The 19,237-nt window shown below is 37.5% G+C and overlaps 1 protein-coding gene across 1 annotated transcript in view; it reads left to right on the forward strand.

Moving 5' to 3' along the window:
- The window catches only part of Ano4 (anoctamin 4), a 210,679-nt gene that overhangs the window by 41,188 nt on the left and 150,254 nt on the right, over positions 1–19,237 (forward strand). Inside the window, exons 4-5 of the mRNA XM_076855420.2 lie at positions 10,455–10,591; positions 13,307–13,465. Of these exons, the coding sequence (XP_076711535.1) occupies positions 10,455–10,591; positions 13,307–13,465 (296 nt within the window). The remainder of the gene's footprint in view (positions 1–10,454; positions 10,592–13,306; positions 13,466–19,237) is intronic.

A 19,237-nucleotide genomic window follows, 5' to 3' on the forward strand; every position in this document is an offset into this window, starting at 1 on the left:
AGATGATATTTTCTTCATTTTGAAGCTGATAAAACTTTAAGTATAGCTTCTCAAGCTGTATGGTTAATTATGCAATGGAGTCAATATTTAATTGTGTGTTGTTCCTTGTTCTGCTAAATACAGAATTAAATAAAAATGACTAGGAAAAAGAAACTACTTTGTGTTTTAAACATTTTGTTCTTAAGGTTTCACATTTTGATGCAAAAGTTTTCCCTCCTTTGCTTCTACATTGTAAAATGGATTTATATTATTTTTCCCATAGTGTGTGTACCCTAAGTATAGCCTCATTTGTACTAAAGATGTCTCATTGGCCATACTCAAATCGCTTTTCTGATCTTCCTTATTAGATGTATAGCTAATAATAAAGAAAATAATTCTTTTTTCCTTCCATTCATCTGTCTCACCTGTTATGTGTCAGACACTATGCTAAGCATAATACTTACAGACAGTGGTGAACATTTTGGTACCAAATCCAATTCAGGAAAAAATAAAAATATTTACAGATCATATCTTATTGCATGGTTCAAAATGAAAACAACTTGACTGCTTTCTAGATAAAAAGGTATTTATATGTAGAAGTATAACATAAGGAGATATTTGTGTGTGTGTGTGTGTGTGTGTGTGTGTGTGTGTTTTCTCCTTGGTGTGATTTTTCCCTCCCTTTCTATTTTCACCCTTCACTCCTCATCCCAAGATGGCAGACTAGTCCTTTGAACTCCTTTGTTTCAGCAGAGTTTTATAATGTTTAAAGCTCCTGTTTTTTGCTTTCTGAAAGCCTGAGCTTCCAAGAGGCTCACACTTAAATAAGAAAAGTAGAAACAGGCAGGAGGAAATTTCTGAGACAAGCTTTCTTGGACTGTGCTGCAGAAATAGCGTGGCTTCCAGTGGGTGGATGGAAGGGGAGACAGCTCTAGGGTTACCTGAACTGCCAGCTGCAGCAGAATTCTTTCCCAGGGAGGGATGTTGCAGGCTCTGGGAAGGTGGCAATCTCATCTTCCCCAGACCCTTGAACAGAGCATAGACTATCACAGGTGCTAAGTAAATATATGTAATGAATGAGTGAATGAATACATTTCACTGTGGACTTCGACTAGTCAGTTCAGAGGGAGACTTGAGCAATCTCTCTAAATGTTCAGGTCTTTACCACACTCCTGGGACCTTTACACCATCCTGGATACATGAGACAGGAGAATGGAAATGTCACCAATGACTGGCTTGTGCACCAAGGCAGTGAAATGTGAACTTAGAGACAGGTTTAATTTGATGTGATGATAACAAAGTCGCAGGTCAAATTCTTAACTCTAGAGTTTGATAGTAAGATTCAGACCTCCCACATACAATTTTAAGATTTGAGTATCTACTTTGTTCTGCAAATAACATCAATTAAAGCCAAAACAACCCCCTGCTTTTTAACCATCAAAGTTTCAAAATCTGAACATTTTTAAGAGGTACACATTTTTAGATATTTCCTTCTGAAATTAGGTTGAGCATCTTGTCTTTAAAAGCACAACAGTCCATCAATCAGGCACGGGCATATATCTGTATAAGCTATCCACGGTGAGGCATGTCATTCAAAGATTATACTTGACATTGTAATTCTTGCTTTAAATCATTGTTCCATCCTTTGTCTCTTGCTCCTCTTATTGTTTTCTTAGTATTTCTCTTCTTGATTCTAAGCAGATACAGAGATAGACCATAATGATTCTTGAGTAGCATTCATACTCTAAAAGACAGAACTGTGCTGTATTCTACTAGGTTCTAATAAAGGAAATAGGGAAAACCATGTAGTTTCAAAATGAACAGCTAGAGGGTTGGAAGGCCTGGATTGTCGTTTTTGAGGCTTGACCCCTTGTGCCTGCACATTCCCCCAGAGAGTCATGTGGCTGCTCCTGTATTGCTGTGGTTTGTGCTTCTGTGGCTGGGGAAACTGAGTCTTGTCTCAGCAATATCAAGTGAGTCATTCTGGATCCAATGCTTTGCAGCTTTATTTCCAACTTTGTTTTCAACCTGTATGTCATGCTGCTTCAGAGAGAAAGATGGCAAGAGGTGGGGAACTGGCATCTAGTAAGCCTCTCTGGCAACTCTGTGGTTGACCTTTTACCTATCTCATTTTATTTAATATTAAATTTGCCTTACCTTACTTTCTACATCTGTAAAATGGAAATAAGGATAATAAATCTATATAAAATCCTTATATCGTGCCTGGAGCATGATAAGCACTCTAAGTGCTCATGGTCACCTTTGTCTTTATTCCTCACAACATTCCCTTCCGGGAAATAGTATTATCCCTATTTAAAAGGTAAAGGAATTAAAGTTGGAATAAGCTAAAATAACCCAATCCAATAGCTAATAAGTGGGATGGATGGATTTGAATTCAGATCTATCTGAATCCAAAGCTCATGCTCTTTCCAAGAAAGGGAAATCATGGATCAGAGGATTGAGGTCTTCAATGCAGAACATCACTGACCCTGTTTCATATTGTGAAAAGGTGGCCAAGGCTAAGGAACAAAGCCTGAATGAGGAGCACAGTTCTCTAAATGTCATTCCCAGGGATGTAGGAGGTGCCATTTTTACCCACCTTGGAGCAACCAAGTTGTCTGCCTTTTCTTTAGATTGAACAAGAGAAGCTCTTTATAAAAAAACAAGCGGCCAGGAATAAATTACTGATCTTGGCCTGTGGCCGTGTGTGCTGGGCTGCTTGCAATGCATGGTCTGTGCTGTTTTCTAAATGTTGCCATTACTGAACCAGAGAATGGCAATGTCACTATTTCTTTAATGACCATACATTTAAAAAAAAAACAAAAAACTCTTTATCTTTTTGATTATTTGTTTGTGAAGACATATTTTGAATCTCAAAAAAACTGAACTCTTTGGTATGGGTGGGCTTTTCCCCCTCAGTTTCCTTTTTGCCCCTTCCATTTCCCCCAAAAACTCCTCAAAAGGATTCTGGGGCTTGGAGGGAACACATTTTGAAAAGTGCTAGCCTTATTGGAAAAGAATAAAGTTAGCTAAGAAAGTATTTATGTATTTCCCAATACTTTATTTATTTAGAGCTCTTTAAATTAGGCCCACCTTTGTTTGTTTGTTTCTTTCTTTATTAACCTTTATTTTATTTAGCTATTTTTATGTGGTGCTGAGGATGGAGCCCAGGGCCTTGCACATGCTAGGCAAAAGCTCTACCACTGAGCCACAACCCCAGCCCCCTTCTTTTTTTCTTACTGGTAAGCCAGGCAGTCTGTGCCTTAGGGAAGCTATCAGATTCATTTGAAGAGTAATGAACATTGAAGAGAGTCCTGGGCTTTCTTGTGTCATATAAATGCTGCATAGTCTTAAGCTTTTGAAATCTCAGCCTAAGGTACTCAAATCTGTGCCTTGTGTATATATTTCTCTAAAAATTTTAAAACATTTAATTTGATCTATTTGTTAAATCTTTAAAAAGTGTCAGAACTGTTGGGCTACAGATGTAAAGTCTAGCTTTATGCAGATAAATGTTAAAACAGTGACAAGATAATTGCCTGGCAGTTAAATGACTTCCTGTTCTTGAAAGCCAAACAGGATTTAATAACAGTAGAATGCTTCCCCGAAAACAAGAAGCCCGCTGGAAATAACATGGATTCAGCAGTCAGAACTGTGTTAGAATTCATCTTTGTCACTGCCTAGCTGTGTGGCTATACTTAGCATTTATGAACCTGACTTCTTTTTCTAATATCTGTCTCATGGGTTGTTCTGGAGATGAAATGAGAAAATAGACCTGGCAATCCTTAACAGGCAGTGGGCTTTAATTGTAGTCTCTCTGCCTCTGTCTCCCATCCCACTTCCTCCATATTTAACCTCTGATTCTAAGAGAAAAACCGACACTTTAAAGCAATCTCACAAAGATAGTTAGAATAAGAAAAAAACAATTGATATAATCTTACAATCAGCTATTATTTATTTTAAAATGGACACTGAGTTTATTTCGTAGTCTTTGTATCAATTAACTTTTCATCTGAAAGAGAACCTACTCTAAACATAAAGGTGAACTTGTTATGAAACAGTAAAATGATCTGGTAGCATTGAAATTAAGATATAAACAATGTTGCTGTCATTCTGAATTATTCCTAAAAGTGTCCTTTTTTGTTTGTTTGTGTGTTTGTTTCCTAGTGATGCTTTAAGGTCAATATGAGATGCTTTCAGAATTCAGAGTATCAGATATAATAATTTGGAACCCAGGACAAAAATAGTATAATGAACCAGAATTCTGGAGGACAAATATCAATACCTAGATTACACTGCAATGCTCTCTTACCTATTTTTCCATGACCTATAATTTTGCCTCATTTGGGCTACATAAAAAAAATACTGACATTAAAATATTCTCAAGCTGTAATACCAAAGTTGGGTTATTCTGCTGCATTTGTAAAATAGGAGAGAATTAAAGAGCAATAAATCAAATTCTTAGATACTTTCAGTTTTATGTCCTGCTCTCTTTTAGACTATTTCTAAAGCACATTATTTATTTTGCTTATAGCTTTTATAACACTGATTCCCCTATTTAATCCTCTTGCCTGAAAATGCAAGGGCTTTCCATTCATGTATTGTTCATGTTTGCACCTGTAGCACCTAACACTAAATGTTGGCTCAATGAACTCATAGAAGAAAATAACTTGATTAGCTAATCTCTTTATTAGAATTCTTGCAATACATCTGTGATCTCTTTTCCCTGGAGAATTAAAACAATATCCAACATTCCAAGTGATTTTTTCACTGGAGGAATAGTTGAAATAATTGCAAATATTTGACAAGTCAATTCAGTACTACTGAAGTAAACTCATCTTCTCATCACATAAGAATGTCAGTATCTACATGACTCCCGGCCCTCTGACTTCTCTGCTCTTCCTTTATCCTGGGATGCTATAGAAAGAGGCTGCTCTAAGAAATCTCTTTTCTGTGCTGATGTTGAAGCTTTATGCAGACTGTCTGGCGTTTGGTCTCTTGGGCCATGTGAGGACCTTGACCCTTGCTCAGTTGCTGTTATGTTTCCAAGCTTTGTTTTTAAAGACAAAGTCCTGATCTCTATAATAGAGTTGTATGGGCATCTCCCTTGCCCCCCTGTTTTAGTCAGCATTTTTGCTACCGTGACCAAAAGACCTGACGAGAACAATTTTAGAGAAGAATAATTTTATTTGGCACTCACAGTTTCAGAGGTATAAGTCCATAGATAGCTGATTCCATTGCTGTGGACTCATAATGAGGCAGAACATCATGGCACAAGGGTGTGGTGAAAAAAATCAGCTTAGGACATGGCAATCTGAAGTAGAGAGAGACTAAGCTCAGCTCAGTGTGTGTGTGTGTATGTGTGTGTGTGTGTGTGTGTGTGTGTGTGTGTGTGTGTAGATAGATAGGTAGATAGATAAAGATATCCCTAAGGCAGGCTCCTGTTGATTTACCTCCTCCAGCAACAACTTACAAACCTACAGTTACCACCCAGTTAATTCATTCAAGTGGATTAATGAACTGATTAGTTTAAGGTTCTCATAATCTAATCATTTGATCTCTGAATGTACTTGCATTGTCTCACACATGAGTTTTGGGCAGATATCTCACATCTAAACCATAACAGTCCTCAAATGCATGGTATTTACCTAGCCTGACCCATATTTGCTGGTCCAGCTTTGTTCACACAGCCTTTTCTGAATCTGAATGCAATATAGTTTCCTTACTTGGATTACATGGAATTTTTATATTCTCTCTCCCTCTTGCTCTTAATTGAATCCCCAGAGCATTTGCCTCTCTTTCTAATTTAATGAGCCTAATAGCAGAATTCTACTAAGCAAATAATTATCAAACATTTTTCTATTTGAGAAAAAAAGTATTAGGGAGGTGATATAGTCCATTACAAAAGCTTCTTTCTATTTCCCATTCATTGTTCCCTTTAGAATCAAATAGTAGAGTAGGATTTCTTAATCTTAACAGTCATTCCCCATTATCCACAGGAGATAGAGTCCAAGACCACAGATGAATGCCTGAAACCATGGCCAGTAACAAGGCTTATGTACTATATTGATAACCAAAATGAATACTAAGTGACTGACACAGGTAGGTAACATATAAAGAATGGACACACTGGACAAAAGATTGATTCATGTCTTGGGCAGAGTGGAGAAGAATAGCATGAGATTTCATCATGCTATACAGAATAGTGAACATATAAATTTATGAGTCATTTATTTTTATTTAATATTTTTGGATCATGGTTGACCACAGCTAATTTAGAAACTACAGAAAGGGAAACTGCAAATAAGGGCCAGTTACTATATTGACCTTTTGGGCTGGATAACTCTTTGTTGTAGGACATCCTGTGTATCATAGAATGTTTAGCAGCCTCCCTGACCTCTTCCTACTAAATACCACTAGCATCACTTGCCTCTACCCAATAATGGATTCTTGCAGGATCTCCACTCTGCAATATACTCACAAGCCTCCCAGGCTTTTTATTAAAATCTTGGTACAAGCCTTTCTGACCAGCACCATGTGGTTCACGCCAAGGTAACTTCTGCCAATGTTAGCTGCACCCCAGCCTACTTGAGCCACAGCTTCAGGGGCCTTTGCATGCTTCGCCAGCTTAGGCAGTCCTTGACTAGCAGTATTCCGAAGCTCTCTTCATAAAAGACTTTTAGAAGTTCTTTGAAACAATTTTTACCTTCCACCCTTCAAGGGACAGAGTCTACGTAATTTCTGAGATTTCTTCCAGGCATCTGTCCTAATGTCTGTGTGCAAAGTATCTAGCTATGTTAAAACATTATTAATCTCTTTAGCAATTGCACCCTCCTTGGCTGCACCTTTACACAAATCTTTGCACTCTGTTCTATTTTGCTGTGGATTCTCATTGTAAATTTGGTTAAAAGTAGCCAGCGATGCCCAGTTCGCTGCATGAGTATTTTGCTGCCTTGAAATTTTCTCTACCAGATAAACTTGTCCATTGCCTTTAAGTTCAGCATCCTACAAAGTCTTGGGGCTTGGGCATAATGTATCCTAATTCCTCACTGTGTAACAACTGGTTTGCCTTTAGTTCAATTCCCAGTAGAGCTCTTGTTTCCATGTGAAACCTCATCAGCATAGCCTTTACCATTTGCATTCCTATTAGCAGTCTAGTCATATGAGTCTTCAGCAGAATGGTGCATTAAACTTCACTTAAAGCTTGCTAGTCTTTTTCAAGCTTGATTCTCCAAATTTTTCTACACCCCTCCTGCAAACCAATTGCAAAGGTTTTTCCCCATCATCAGGTGTAGTCACAGCCACGGCTCCACTTCTCAGAGCCAGTTCTCCAGGTTAGCTCTCTGTTTTTGTACCAAAGACCTGAGATAATCAGCTTACACAGAGAGATGTTTCATTTTGCTCACATTTTTGGAGGCTTCAGTTTATGTTCAGTCCCCACTCTGTTTGGTCCTGTACTAAGGTGGACAGCATAGGAAAAAGTGTGGGGCACTCTCTCCTCCTGGCTTGGGTGAGAAAAAAGAGAAGGGAATGAATGGAGTCTTCCTACACACTTCAAAGACATGCCCTAATGACCAGATGACCTCCTTCTTGGTCCCATCTCTCCAAGTCTTCAACACCTCCCACTAGTGCCCAACTGGGCACTAAGTCTTTAACACATAGTACTTTGGAGGATATTTGAGATCCAAAGTGTCCCTGTCTTATCAGTAAGAAACTAGAAGTGCAAATTCACATGGCTAAGTGGCAGAATTTGGAATAGCAAGCAGGTTGTCTGACTTTGTTAAAACTATATTTTTATCCGTTGTCCAAATCTAATCATTATCTCCTTGAAATTCAATCAGTGTCTACTTGAAATTACACAGTCCTGGTTTGTGCATGAGAATTATGTTAGGAAAAATATATATTCAGAGTCCTAGGGCTGTTAAAGGGAAGGGACTCTCAGACATCACTAGACTGTGACCACTGGTTGACCACAGCTAATTTGGAAACTACAGAAAGAGAAACTGTAAGTAAGAGCCAATTACTATATTGACCTTTTGGGCTGGATAACTCTTTGTCGTAGGACATCCTGTGTTTCATAGGATGTTTAGCAGCCTCCCTAACCTCTTCCCACTGAATATCACTAGCATCACTTCCCTCTACTCAATAATGGATTGCTTATCCCCATTCTGTCATTCAACAAATGTGTGTCAAGAGCTTACTTTGTGTCAGGGTCTCTGTAGATCAGTCAAGACAGACAAGGCCCCTGCCCTATGGAACTTGCATCCTAATAAGATAAACAAGCAATAAAAAGTAAATAGACAAATAAACAAGGAGTTACAGGTGGTATTCAATGCTGGGAAGGAGATAAATGGAGGAGAAAAATTAGGGGGCTTCATTACATAGGATGCTCAGGAAAGCTGTCTTTGGTCTTGCTATATCTAAAAAGCACTGTGCATGTTATATTGCCTCAAAAAGTTTTGGCTCCTCTCCTTGAGCACCTGGCACAGTGTAGGTGCTCCTAAGCCATGGCTCTATGGAAATACCATGATGTTTTCTTCTCTGTGGCTTCATGATTTAAAAACCTATAGTAAGTGTATTGATTTACTGCCGCACTGAATTACTACAAATGTAGTGGCTTCGAATAGCACATATTTGTTATCGTAGTGCTTAAGAGGTCAGAAGTCCAAAATCCGAAGTGTCAGCAAGACTGTGTTTTTCCTCCTAGAGGCTCTAGGGAAAAATCTGCTTTCATGCCTTTTCTATCTTCTAAAGGCTACCTGCATTCCTTGGCTCATGGCCCTGTCCTCCATCTTCAAAGCCAGCAGCAGAACATTTCCAGTCTGTCTCTCTGATTCTTACCATCCTAGCTCCTGCTTCTAAAGACTCTTATAATTACACTAGACCTGCCATGTAATCCAGGATAATGTCTCCATTTTAAGATCTTTGGCTTAATCACATCAACAAACCCATAGTGATGTAAGATAATATATTCACAGATTCCAGAGATTAGACCACCTTTGAGGGGTGTGATTCAGCCTATCATAGTAAGCAATAAATGTAAATTCTATTCTACATCTGTGCATTTTATTTTACAGATGAAAAACTTAAATGAATTGCCTAATCATATTTGGTTATAGCCTTGGAACCTAATCACCCTAAGTATTTCTATTCTCTATATCCAAGCTTTGTCTTTCCTTGAGAGCATTCACAATTTATATTTATTTGGTTTGTTTACCTTAAAACAGAAATGCAGAAATCCACATGACTTTTTGCTGGGAGCCATCAGCCAAGTAGGTATGACAATTTCCTTGCCAGCGTACCCCCATGTTTCTTTAGTGGAAGGACTCGTGGAAATAGGACATTTTGCAGCTACATTGCATGTAAGGTGACCTATTTCCATGAGTCCTTCCACTAAAGAAACATGGGGGTACGCTGGCAAGGAAATTGTCATACCTACTTGGCTTATGGCTCCCAGCAACTTTTATCTACCAAAGTTTTGCTATCATATACTCTGTGCCTGACAAACAATGCCTACATTCCTAAAATGTTTTCGAACGAAAGAATGAATAATCTGTTATGTGCTTGGGTAAGAAGTAGTCAGTCTTCCATGAATTCTCTTGTGCAGCAGCTTCTGACAAGTTACAAGCCCTTGGTCATTTTTAAAGCATCAAAAGAAAAAGTCAGCTGCAATGTTGGCCATAATTTGAGTTGGTAAAGGAGGGACCCTCACCTGGCATCCCTTTCTCTCCTCCTCCTGCTGGTGCTGCACGTTGTTTTCTGGAGTGCCACAGGCATTGTGGATTTGAAAGTAGTCTGTACCTAGAACTCTGACATACAGCCTTTTTATTTGTCACTGTGTTATTAACATCAACAGTCTCTGGGGAGAGCCTTGGCATTCCAGAGAGCCTTGGCTCACTTCATTATTTCAGTTCAGCATTAGAGGAAGAAGGAAAGCAGAAAACCTAACTACAGGCTTCATGATTACATTAGGAGTTCTTTATATGACCTTATGGAAGTAATAAAGGAACAAAAGAAAATCACTAAGCCATTCAGTAACACTTTTATGGATTTACTTCATAAGCTGCACAGCACTTAAATGAGAAAGAAGAAAAGCAGAATATAAAAGTATAGGTAATCTCCAACTCAGAGAATGAGTTCTCAGAAGTCTTGAATGAAAGTACATTATTGCTAAAAAACTATATAAAGGAAAACTGAACAAATGCCTCCCGTTACCATGAAATTGTATTTATAGTATGGACATACTTCACCTCGCCTCACAGTTTCCTTAATCTTGCCTAATGAATACACTGTCACTGTCTGGTCACTATGTTTTACATCTGACATCTTTTCTCTTAGGAAATGATAGACCCGTCACTGAAGGTGTGATTGAAATAACGAGAACATATGAAGTCACAGGGAGATATCTTCTCTTTCAGTGTTGCTTTCAAGATCCCAGATTCTTAAACCCGCTTTTAATGTATTTACTTTGGTTCTAGTGGCCAAGGATGTCAATATTCTTTTTGATGAATTAGAAGCTGTCAATAGTCCTTGCAAAGATGATGATTCCCTCCTTCACCCCGGAAACCTGACCAGTACTTCAGATGATGCCAGCAGATTAGAAACAGGGGGAGAGGTAAGAGTATATGATTTCTTAAAAAAAAAAAAAATGTGAAGCATGTTCCAATGGACTGTTAAAGTCATAGTCCCATCAAACTCTAGGTTTCTGGAAAACAAGGTTTTATCCTTCTTTGATGTCCCATGGGTCTAGCACATTTTAGGAATCCTAAATCTACCTATGCTCAAAACAAACTTCCAGTGGATCTTGCACTTACTTTCTTAAACCTAGAAGCATCTCATGTATACAAAGGATGATTCTTAAAACTGCCTACCGGTTTAAGATCTATATTCCCGGTGCCATAAGTGGTAAAAAGTATAAATCCCCCAGAACATAGAATAGTGGCATAAAGTGCACCAGCTCTCCATAGATGATGTTGTCTGGAGCTGGAGCCTCTTTGAGTTTCTGTTAGCTTCTGTAATCTGGAAACACTGCAGCTGAAAATAGACATATCTGTTAGTGTGTCATTTGGGGAAAAGTATTGTGTTAGAGGCACTCACTATTTCTCTGATTGTGTCTTGGTGAAGTTGAATATTTCCTTTGTACGTGCACCACGATTAGAGGTGATAAGCACCCAGAATCAGAGTCATTTACTCATTGCCCATTGCTAAGGTTTTGTTATTCCAGAGACATGTAATGATGGACAGAATGATGCCTAGGCAGGGGAAACTGTTAACTTCTACCAAGATTTGCAGACCTGTCCCCATAAGTTCCTTAAAATACTATCCATGTCTTTTCTTTCTTTAAAAAAAAGAAAAAATTTCTTCTGTCATCAGCTCTTCACACAGATACTTTGGATACCATAAGGTGACATAGTGAAGGGGCAGGGAAAGGGATCTCAGGAAGCAATTAGTCTCTCATCCCCTTAACTTACAAAGGAGAAAACAGTCTCAGAAAGATCAGAGCTTTGCTGAAGGTGCACAAGTTGTCATTCTGCTCAAGGCAATCCTCCTCTCGATACTTACTCGTGACTGTAGATATTTATTTTATTTTTATTGCTTTGTTATTACTATTACTATTTCTGTGCTGAGAATAGAACCAAGGGCCTCACATAAGCTAGGCAGACACTCTACCACTGAGATCTCCTCCCAGCCCAAAGCCCTGTTTTGGAAAGCAGTTGCTGATGTGCTAAATCCACAGAATACTTTCCTTGCTTGGCAAATCATTGTGAATGAAGTGTTTATTCAGGTAGATTCCTGAGTGCATCATAAGACAAAAGCCAAAGGGTGGTTAGTGAGGATTGGACACTGTTTGAAAACATCTGTTGAGACATTATGCATGGGCACTTCTGTTCCCCTGGCTCAGAGCTTTCTTCTGGTGAGGTTGCATGTATGATGCTTGTACAAGAATGTGGTTTCTAGCTTTGGAGGTCTAACACGTTTGCCTTCTTCATGTTACTATTTGAAACTAGTGTATTCTGTGGCCTAGAAAAGATGGATTCCCCACTCTCACTTGGCCAGGTATATAAAAACAATTTTGAAATCTGTTAGCCTGCCACACCCTGCTCTAGCCTGACCAGCTCATACATGATATTCTCTTTTAGGGTCAAATATTACAAGCCAAAAGGGCCTGGATGAAAATTCAACCCATTCCTTTAATGTTTTACTTTTTGAATATCTATAGTATTTGATTACTGCAAAATAACATTTGTAACTTCAGTGTAAGTTATGCAGAGCAGCATCATAATAAAATGAACACCCTGAACCATTTTCCAATTTATGAAGTTGGAAGGTATTTTTTCAAATACTGGTGACAACCTCATCATAGGTTACTAACTCCAATGATTGTTTTTTAATGCAATGGGAAATTTATAGTAGCATGTCTGTAAGTAGCAAAGATAAATGTTATTGTGTGAAACTTTTGTCTCAAATACTTGTATGTATGTATTTACGTAGATATCCAAAGATAACACAGTAAACTGTTTTTCTTATTGTGGAGAAAAAAAAATTGAGAAACATGGTACTAGAATATTGCTAAAGCCATTGAAACTCCTTGCAATCCCATGTCTCTACCCTACCAGAGAAGTACCATCTTCCTGAATTTTGTACTTTATATCCTTTTTTCTGTAAAAATAATTTTATCACATACATATGTAGTTTTAACAACTTACTTTTAGATTTTTTTAAAATTTTGTGTTTTATAAAACATGGTATGAAATCTTAGAACTTACTATTTTTCCTGTCAGTTGTTTTTATGATTCGTTTTTTTCCTATTGTTGGTAGATGCAAGACTCATTTATTTTCGTGGCTCTGTAGTATTTCACTGTATGCCCTTTGTATAATTTATTTATTCATTTATTGTGTTTCCATAGACATCTGAGTTGATTTCCAACTTTTAAAAATTTTATATTAAAAACAGTGTTGCTGTGAATATTCATATACACATCTCTTCGTTGCCTTAACAAGAATTTTGTATGTTCTGCAAATGTTCAGTTTTGCCAGATAATGCTAGTGTGTTTTCCAATGTTAGTACATCAATTTCCACTCTCACCTGCAAAATATGAGAATTCTCAGTTGCTTCACATCCTTGCCAGAGTTTGGTAGTTTTAGATGTCTTGTGTTTTCCCCATTTTAATTTTATTTGTTTCTTCTTGTTTAAATTTTTTATTAGAGAATGAAATTTTAATAAAATACAAAGAACAAAATCCATTTAGCTTTAATTTTTCTTTAAATTACCCACCTGAAGCTCAAGTTTATGAATGGCTTAAACTGGTCCCTTTCTCTTTGTATCCAGACAGTGCCAGAAAGAAACAAATCAAATGGACTTTACTTTAGAGATGGAAAGTGTCGAATTGACTACATTCTTGTGTACAGAAAATCCAATCCCCAGACTGAAAAGAGAGAAGTATTTGAAAGAAATATTAGAGCAGAAGGATTACAAATGGAGAAAGAGGTAAATAGCTTTTCTTGGATGAGAAAAATATATACGTCTATTCGTATCAAGTTGATTTAAAAAATGGGCAGTTAGTTATTATGTTAACAGAACATTTGTTTGGTCAGAGTTTGCCAATCTTCACTATTTGGGGAATGTTCCAGCAATTAGATGTTTGCATTGTATTTTGCCGTGGAGGGCATTGTAATGCCAAATGATTCCATGATGACGAAAATATCCTGTTCCAATCAAATGGATTATTTCAAAGTGTGATAATGTACTTCACTTTCTATATTTGCTGTTTCTCTGGAGATGTAAATGGAGGATGAAATGCTGTCATCCCTTCTGGAAGCCATTTTTATATTTCAGGAAACACCATTGGCTCAGGTACCCTTGCACACCAGAAGAGACTGGATGATTTGGCCCCAAACAGCTGGAATTTACAGAATGATTCTAGTTTCAAGAGACATCCAGTTTGTTGTTATCATGTTCACAAACCCAAGAGTACTTTACCAGCAGTTTGCTCTCTCCCTTCCCTGTCTTCTTTGCATGGGGAGTATTAAGGAAGAACTAAGCAAACAAGAGGCCCAGTCAGGCCTCCAGTGATAATTCTCAATGGGCTTATTGTGTATCCAGAAATACTGTGCATATTTGTAGAACCTGGCCTTGTTAATCCATCTCAAATTTTCCCTAAATACTGTGCAAAGCTTCTATTAGCTTTTCTTAATCAATAAGGAAAACATATTGACAAAAAAAAAATGGCTTCTTTGAAGTCAGACATTAGGTTTTTTTCTGGTGTGGAGGCAACTGCAATTCATGCAATCTGCAGGTTGTATTGAAGCACCAAATTAGAGGCACATTTTTTCCCACATAAGTTATGCTGATCTTGGGAGACTTTAAATAAATGATATTTTCCCATATCTGTTAGACTAACCTCAACCCTTGAACATTTATAAGACAGAAACAGTATTTTTCTGGAATACTACCAAGAAGAGAACTGGAAAAACTACGGGTAGAGTGTCATTTTAAGTGAACAGGTTCTTAATCTCAACTTGCTCAGCGGACCGTCTCGACTTGAGGTTCCCTTAGAGCATAGACAGTATTAAATGTCTTGTTTTTTTTTCTAGCTTTGTGGAATTCCAGAAAATCTTTCCTATGCCAGTTGAGCATATCATTGATAAATCTTGGTCTTTAAGTTCTTATTGAGACAATTATATACTCTCTTAACATTAATAGCACATCGAGGTATTTATTCTTAAAAATCTTTTCCATTATTATTTTTTTTCTTACTCCTTAGTGGCAGAATTCTTTCATGAAGAAAGGAAAGATCTGAACATCTGCATGATGTGAAATAATCAAAGTCCATTCTGACTTTGTCACAATTCTGGTTCTCATCATAATAGATAGCTTTGTTTGATTAATGAGAGATTTTTTTATTTTAAGCTTCATAACTTACCTCTCTCTTCCTAGGGTTTCTTCTGTATAGATCTTTTCAATGTCATTCTCCTGACTTATTCATTAAACTCAAACCTACTACTTTTCTAAATAATATATATTACTGAAAAGCTTACAAATCTCCTGTTGTGTATCCCGAGACATCATCTGTCCAGCCACCAGAATTGCAGCAGGAGGCTGCGGAGGAGAGTTCTGCCTGTCGTGCAGTTGTGCTACCCAGTGCAGAGTTGACAGTGGCGTGGCAGGTGGGATGCTAGTATCATTTTGGTTTTTGAATTTTAATAGCTAGCTATTTATTTTAATGTGCATTAGAAAAAAATAGCAATTGGAAAAAACAGCAAACTTCAAAAACAATTGTTTGAGCATCTCTCCTTTCCTCCCTGATTTCTTCTCTGAGCAGCTACTTCTCCATTTCTGATTTTCCCTGCAGTCCTCTACACACCAACAACAGACAGAACTTCCGTTTTCTGGAACATTTTTCCTACGCAGCCTTTCCACTGCCTGGCTCCAGTCTTGCCCTCACACCCACAGCCTTCACATAAGCAGCACATTTTTTCTCTGTCTCAGACTCCCAACTCTGCTTTGCATCTTCATGGCCTCTGCCAGCTCAGCAAAAGGGACCTTCACAGGTTGTCTTGCTTAGGAAGCAGCAGGAAATTATAGGTAAATTAATTCTTCTCGGCCACAAATAATTAAAATGTCCCTTGGTGGAACAATAAACAAATCTGTGTTTACATTGTGTTAAGATTTAGAAACCACTGGAAGCACTTTCATTTAAATCGAGTTCTTCATAAACAGCTGCAGCACAGAGACAGCAATTCTAATGACTATTTCAACTTTCAGAAATTACTCCGACCTTTTATAAGACACAAAACATAAACCTTAGTTCAAGGTTGTGAAGAAAAAAAAGAGAGAGAGAACCCCAGTGAGCATTCTATGAAACCATGATTGACACTAAGTACATTTTATGAATTACTGGTGACTTCTTCATTAGCTGTGTGTCATAACGTCCAACAGTTATGGAAAACATGTTTAACACACTGAGCTTTATGTTTTTGAATGAATAGAGACAGGTTGTGTAGTTCATTTTAACACAAGAAAGTCCTTATCTCTTTTAACATTGAATTTTGAGAAGCACAATTTGAAGAATCTTTTATTCATTATAAAAGTAAGGACACTAACTTAATCTTTCTTAAAACCTTTGTTCCAGCCTGATTAGTCAGCAAGTATGTGCTTACCTTGGTACGCTGGGTCTTTAATATTCTATAACTCAGATTTCACATTAGTCCAGAGAAAGCAATTCATAGCAAAATTGCCAAATAAAACATCATTATGTCCAAGTTATTTGTTTCCGAGTCTTTCTATTTAAAGGGATTCCCTTTTTCAAGAGATCACATTTATTAATTCACATTTTGCATTTTCCCCCATTTTAAATTCTATGTCTACTCTCAATCCTTTGGTACCCTATTTTGAAGTTGTTATCATTTGTAAGAGGTTTATATTTTCCTTTCTTTGTCAGTCAAATCATGGATGACTTTTTAATTATTTGGGATGAGTGAGAAGTGGGTGTATTAATGGAACAGATCCCCACCTCCTTTGGAATCATGTGGAACATAAGAAAAGACCCTATCATTATAGCCATTATAAAACAACTACAATTATATAAATCATACCATCTGGATAATAGCTAATTCATTCAACAAATATTTATCACACACCCACTCTGCCAGGCATTGCTCTGAGCACTAGGAACTTAGCCATGAATAAAAAAGACAAAAATCCTTGCCTTGTTGGAACATAAAGCACAAAGTAAGAAAGGAAAGCAGGAGGCATTGAGAGGACCTTGCAATTTTATAAAATCTGGAAAAAGTGTGCCTCTCTTCCAGAGAGGGGGGGTGGGTCCTGAGACAGGAAGATGCCAGGTAGGTCCATAAGACAGTGAAGAGAATATCATTTGTAAGAGTTCTACATTGTGTTAAGATTTAGAAACCACTGGAGGCACTTTCATTTAAATCGAGTTCTTATTCTTATATTGAGAATTTATAACAGCAAGGCAATAATAGCCAGATGACCCTGGGGACCTTAACAGTTAATAGGGTAATCTAGTTTTTCTCTAAGGGTCTTGGGGAGCTGTTGGAAAGTTTTGACCACAAGTATGAGAAGATCTGATTTTTGTTTTATTAGGGTTACTTTAGCTACCTGGTAAGATCAGACTGTGGGAGGGGGAGAGGTATCAAGGGCAGAAGCAAAGGCACTAGGAGGTTGGTTGCAAAAATGCATAAAAGAGATGAAGGAGGTCAAGCATGTAGTAGAGAAGGGTACAAAGTGGAGTTGATGGGAATTGCAGATGGATTGAGAAAGAAGTGTAAGAGCCACACAGTATTCACCAAGCAATCAAAGAAAGGAGTTGTCAGGGATGTGGAAAAGAATGGGACTCAGAGTAGACTTGTTAACTTTGAAGTGTCCCAGTGGAGATGTGGGGTAGAAGAGTCTGGAATTCGAGAAGAGATCTGAGATATGTTTATCTGGATGAGATTTTATTACTGGGAAGGATCCATCTATCATTGGGGAGCCAGGAAGGAAAATCTAGAGTGTAAGGTGCCTGGAGCAGTGATTCAGGAGGAAGGAATAATACACTGTACCAAATACTCCTGATGGAATAAGATGAAAACTGAAATCCTTTGGTACCCTATTTTGAAGTTGTTATCACAATATGGAGAGTTATGGGTGAGCTGGGAAAGAGAAATTTCAGTGGAAAATTCAGAGTGAAAGCATCAAGAAAAAAGGAGAAACAGAAAATATGCAGAAAACAAAGAGAAACTGCTCTTTCAAGGAAAGGGAAGGAGAGAAATGAGGTAAGGAGTTGAATCAAGAAAGGGTTCTATTTATTTAAGATGAGAGAAAATAGCTGCATATTTTCATGCTAATAGAAATTACCTACTTGAATAGAAAATTCATGTTGGGGAAGAGCAAGGGGAGAATTTTTGGAGCAATGTCCTTGAAGCAGTAGGGGAAGAATGACCACAAGCTCTTCATTATACAGACCTCCTTACCTGTGTCTGTGCCCACAGATGCTACTCTCCCCCGGGCTAAGGATATCTTCCTGTTCATGCTTCTAACTAAGGCCCACATTTATGTACAAGATCCCATCCCCTCAGCCCCACTCCAATACATTACCCCTGGAGAAGTAAAGATAATAAGTTTTAAAAACTAAAATGCATAAAATTAGGCAATTAATCAAAACAGCTTGTTTTGGTTTTCACAAGTCTTAAGGGACTTTAAAAATCTAACTAAAATAACCATGTGTGTATGTGTATACACATATATGAACACACACACACATACATCCATACTCAGTGTTGGATATCTTGTACATTTTTCCTTAAGATGATGACAGAAATATTATCCTCAATATTTTCACAATGACATTTATTAAGCCCTTATTATTATCATCCTCTATTTTACAGATGAGACAATTGAGGCAAAGCAGTAACTTGCTGCATGTGACATAGCAGTAAGAGAGAATAAATTCAGGGCCAAAGCCCAGGCCTACTTGCTCTTTACCTTAAATTGTGTTGATTCTTGGTTGCTAGTGGTGCATCTCAAGATTAAGAAGGTTAGGAGGCAACTGAGTAAAATTATGAGAAGGAAAAGGAAATAGGGAGGTTGGGGGTGAATTATGAAGCTGGGTGCTCCCTAAGCTGTAGTTCACATGTACTTTGGCCCCCAGTAGTCATGGATTTGAATCTTGGTACTAGCACTTAAGAACTGAGTGGTCTTGGGCAATTTACCAAACTTTCTGAATTTTTGTTTCCATTATTTAATAAGGAGAATAAGATTATTTGTCACTAATTCTTATGAGGATTAAGTGAGCCCATATATGTGAATTTGTAGTAGACTTGAATCTGTTTTTTATTATTTATTTTTACATTAGTTTTTATATCATTTAATTGTTTATTTTTCAAGATATTTTTTCAGTTATCGTCTATTTATGGCAAGTGCTAGTGATTTCTCATGTATGATTGTGATATAAATGTTTTGATAAAATAATTATTTTTCAAAGTGAATCAATTTAAAGTATAAATGCAATTGAAATTTTATAGAGGGTATACAAATTTCTAGAACTCACAGAACACAGACCCTAAGTCTGTGATTGCCAGCTTCCTTTTCACACTTTTGCATTCTCCCCTCCCCTTGAGTTCAGGTGGGGCCTATGGCTTGTTTAAACCAATAGGATGTGACATTTGTCATAACAGAGTAGTGGAATGTCACTATTATAAGTACATGAAATTCCATCTCAGCAGACCAGAGTCGAAAAGATTCTACCTGAGTGACTTC

The sequence above is a fragment of the Callospermophilus lateralis genome, chromosome 4 (genome assembly GCF_048772815.1).
Source record: "Callospermophilus lateralis isolate mCalLat2 chromosome 4, mCalLat2.hap1, whole genome shotgun sequence".
NCBI lineage: Eukaryota > Metazoa > Chordata > Mammalia > Rodentia > Sciuridae > Callospermophilus > Callospermophilus lateralis.